The sequence below is a fragment of the Echinococcus granulosus genome, assembly GCF_000524195.1.
Source record: "Echinococcus granulosus chromosome Unknown EG_S00041, whole genome shotgun sequence".
NCBI classification, from domain to species: domain Eukaryota; kingdom Metazoa; phylum Platyhelminthes; class Cestoda; order Cyclophyllidea; family Taeniidae; genus Echinococcus; species Echinococcus granulosus.
Window position 1 is genome coordinate 13,971 of NW_020170421.1, and position 4,483 is coordinate 18,453.

A 4,483-nucleotide genomic window follows, 5' to 3' on the forward strand; every position below is an offset into this window, starting at 1 on the left:
GTCTTTGACCATCTCTTCGGCAAGACGTTTCTACTTCTAGCAGATAACGCAGTTTGCGTCTGGATGGCTGCCAAATCGGACTAGACTCGCCAGTGTCTCTCGCATGTTTCACATTACTTGTTCTCCTCAACTTAACACCTCGCCCTGAGAATATATTCACGTACTTAACCAGCAACCTGCAAAATTCTCTACTCCCGACTTAGGTGACGTGGGTAAGGTGTGCGCAAAGGATGTTCGTGGGTATCGCTAAAGCTTAAAATGGGGCATTATAAGTATCGCCAATGTCTTCTTTCAACAAACCAATGACTGGTGCGTAAAGATGGTGTCTACCGCAAAATTCAAAAAGAACTTTGAAACAACGTAGAAAATCTGCGCGAAAACCACGTTACAAGCCAACTTGAATGCATAGGGAATGTCACTTTCCACGTTTCCTTGGTTATGCTGACATGCAACGATATCTCCTCTGCTTCACGTGATCTACTGTACAATAAAGCGATCCTAACAGTGCGATTAAGAGTCGTAAAAGCCTTAAGATTTACTAATGCTTTGGCTGCGCCAAAGTCAAGGAGGAAATTGTACAAACGTCCTTCTACTTTGCCTGGGGCTTGCAAGAATGTATAAGAGCTGTTTGATAGCAATCACGATAGAGAAAAGGAAGGTCCGCCTAATTTCGAGGCATAACAGGGAGAGTCTTGGTATGAGTGCGCTGGATTTCGTCGCCTGTTTTGGTTTCTGTAGAGTGGGGGCGTAAGCAATCCCTGACAATTATTCGTTGAGTGTATTACCAGCTCGCTGAGAGAGAGGGCATCAGTGCTGTGGAACTTCTTGACCACAATAAGTGGGCGAACCTTGTATCCGAACAGGATGGTTATCTGTCCAGAGACTCTGGATTAAAGTGAGCCCCATATACCTCGTTTCGATGAAAGTTGAGAGTTTTTCTCGAATTCTTCCTCAAATTCACCCATATTTTGGTAGCGATAGAACTCTCTTGCAAGTGTCTGCCCCTCCTGATTATAAGAAGTTTGGATAATGTAGCACAGCATTCCTCTAACCCGGTAACCTGGGTTACACCGGCCTCCACGGCGGCCGAGAATACATTCTGGGGGAAGGCACGTAAAATCCAAATGAGTGTCTGACGCTGGGTGTAAGACCAGACACTAAATCCGTTGTTTCTAGACCATCTTTCAAAGGCATGACTGTTATTGAAAAGAAAGAGGCCCACCAGCGTTACTGGTAGGGTAAGAGGCTCGGTGTTCCCCTCCTCCATCTCAGCCTTCACGCCCTTGAAGCAAGCAGAAGAATTAGACAAAGACATAGTTTACCAAGTAATAATAAATAAAAGAACGTAGATACCACGGTCAAGCCTCTTTAAGGCATGTTTTCCCTTGGAGCCAGTAGCGTCCGATCTAGTAAAGAATCCGTATTTGATGATCGACTCTCGCCTAATAGATACATTCGAATACACATGTATTACACAATATTTGGTCAGATAATTAGCCACATGTTTTTATAGCCAGTCAGCCGTTAGTCTGTTTTCAACCCCAAACAACTGCATCAATGCTTGCGAACGCGACGTTACCGTGCAAACGACAAATTGACAGACCACGTATTCAAGTGTGCGCTTAAACGTGACTGGGTAATATTAGGTCTGCTTTGATTCTAACCTTGGATGTAGTGAGTTTAAAGCTAAGACCAATCATTTGTTATCATGAGCTAAACAAACGTATCGATGACACAATGCCCTTTTAGGTGAAACTGCATAGCAGTTGCATAACAGGCTCATCACTTCCAAAAAGCATCAGTTTCTAAAACAAACTTAATTTGTGAAATGTTAGGTAACGTGTTAAATACATAACAATTCCGTGATGATTTCGCACATTTTTTTATCTAATAAAGAGTAGCAACCGCAAGTGGGCGCCACGGATACTCGCTGTAATGAACTATTCTGATGCTTCCTGCTATTTTCTAGATTTGTTCATCCGGATGTGTGTAGATTACTGTTTATCTTTCCCACTTTCCGTTGTCTACTCACGCACACCGAACATTTGAGCACATATCTTTGTTTAGGCATTGGCCATGGGTTAAAGCCCCGTTAGGAAGGACTTATGTCACATATATGCTAAACTCAGGACACTGTAATTGACGGTGCAGTTTCCTGTCAACGGCTTGAGGCACCACACTAATGTTGAAATTATGCAAATGCCAGGACTTCACCAGAATAGGTAGTGATGAGCCTTCTATCCCTCTGTTTCGCAAATTTTTTGTGAAAACTTAAGCGCACTTGGTTTATTTGAGTGTAGAATTTCGTGTCGGCTTCGCTAAATTTCTGCAAAATAATCAGCTTATGGAATCATGACTGAGGCTGCACCATGTTCCTTGCATCAGACACTTTGCGTTGCCTTGTCACTGCATTGCTACTTAACTGATCTCCTCAGCCTCATTTAGGTGCTTATGGCACCTGGACGACTTGCTGTTATCACTGTCGTGTACTATAAAGAGTGCCACAATTTAAATAAACTTCCACCGTTCTCAGCCCAAATAAAAATAATACCGGTGACCAGCATAAGGCTACCTGCTAAAATGAAGCCAAACCCACGTCTTCGTCATTCCGGGGCAGCGGGAAATCGCATGGCCTGGCAAGGCATCAACTCTATAGTTTAGTCAACTTAAGTTGAGGTACATATCCATCGTCTGAGGCAAAAAATAATATTTTGCTAGCAGATAACGGTGTGGAGAAATGGTGCTCGAATTGACAAGTGCTTAATGCTAAATTGCCTTTCATTTTCACGAAAACTGTTTAACTTACGGAGATGCGAATTAAACTACGGTGGTAGCGTAGATTTAAAGGCAGACTAGACAGATTTGTTAACTGCAATGCAAGGATGGACACTCATAAATATCCAGACCTTAAAATTGATGCATTTGTTTTGTTCCATCGGGATCGATCGGTGTGCATGTTATGAAGCGGATGGGAGAAGATTTAGCTCAGCAATGCAGACACTAATGTTTACCAAAAGATGAAATTGCCTCCTTTCTATCAAATGTCGCATATAACCTAGCCACACATTGCACCGCCAAGCATAGCACTCAGAGCGCCGTGGCATATTTACAGAAGGCATTCTGATTTTGTGTGGGTGTACGTGAACGCAATAAAGATGTTTGTTTCAACAAGTAAAAGATGAGTTTTAGATACCTTTAGTAAGAAGTGTTAAGAAACAGCTGCGCGCTCTGAGATTTTTGCACTTATTGTTAAGAAGCACTGACTGGAAGGATTTACTAAAAAGAGAGGTACGCGACTGGATAGGAGATAAGTATTGCTCCTTGATATTTTCAAAGCGGTTCGTCTACATCGTAAATTTTAGAAGAAGTTAGACTGTAGGATTGGCCTTTACTGAGTGCCTGGTGCCTCATAACTCTCTTTTACGAGGTGTTTGATTCTGTTTTTCCAACTGTCACAGCTGCACAAATTGGCCAACCGTGTTCAAGTTGATGAAGATCATCTCCATCAACGTTCACTCCAGCGACATTCACATCTGAGGATAGCAATTTAACCAGGAGTCCTCACTTTGACTAGTGCTATGGGAGGGAGGATGTGTCGGCTTCCAACTACCCAAGGTCGGGCTGTTCTCCACAACATGGAGATTCCGTGCATTACAAGGTGTACCACTCGATGGGTTACCGGCCTAAAGACAGAGGTGTATGGTGAGGGTGAAAATGGGGAAAGGGTGAATGGGGCTACAATTCTACACCATTTCCCATTTTACTACTGCGGATAGGAAAAATTTGGTTGAACAGCAACCTACTACCGGTAGCAAAGTGCCCTCACGGCCCTTTAATGGCACACAGTAGGGAGTGCATTTGTGTATTTACATGAAGGTGAGAGAAGGAGCGTGTGTCGGTTTCGTTACTTGAGGTTGGACGGAATCACTTGTAAATAAAACGCCTTCTAACAGATAGGAGGAGCATGCATTCAAATGACTTAGGCATTCATCATTGCATTGATTGCGCTACAATTGTTCTGTGTGAACTGGTTGGTATAGATATCCGGTGATATGGTTTTGCATAATTTGTTGGTAAGACACTGCGTTAATAACAAAAAAACACAGAAGAAAGGCCGTTATAAACCAGGAGATCCTATGCTCATGAGTTGGCTGTACCCTATTTAGGTCTCCAATCGGACTTCAGAGCATGTCTTTAGTACCGCCGTAATGGTCGAGCATTGGGGGTACCACCAGCCAGTCAACATACTAAAATATTGAGTTCAGGAATGGAAGTGGTGTGGTAAGACGAAAAAACATGTTTAAACCCTACCATAAAACCTGTTTTCAGAGGACGTAAAGTTCGTTTTCTTTTCTGCAAAAGCTTGCATTGTACAACTCGACCAATGAATGTCGCCACCGCCGCTAGAGTTGAGGCACATTCGCCTGCACACTCTATTCTATCCAAGCGGTCAAGAAATGTTACTGGGGTTGCTTCCACACGG

The 4,483-nt window shown here is 43.1% G+C and overlaps 1 protein-coding gene across 1 annotated transcript; it reads right to left on the reverse strand. All coding sequences in view use genetic code 11, as the record gives it.

Moving 5' to 3' along the window:
• Nucleotides 1-868: 868 nt before the first annotated feature.
• Nucleotides 869-1,267, reverse strand: EGR_05489 (hypothetical protein; the record flags this gene model as incomplete). The annotated part of the gene is made up of 1 exon (XM_024494738.1): nt 869-1,267. One exon carries the CDS (start codon nt 1,265-1,267, stop codon nt 869-871), a length of 399 nt encoding a protein of 132 aa, XP_024350786.1.
• Nucleotides 1,268-4,483: the final 3,216 nt, after the last annotated feature.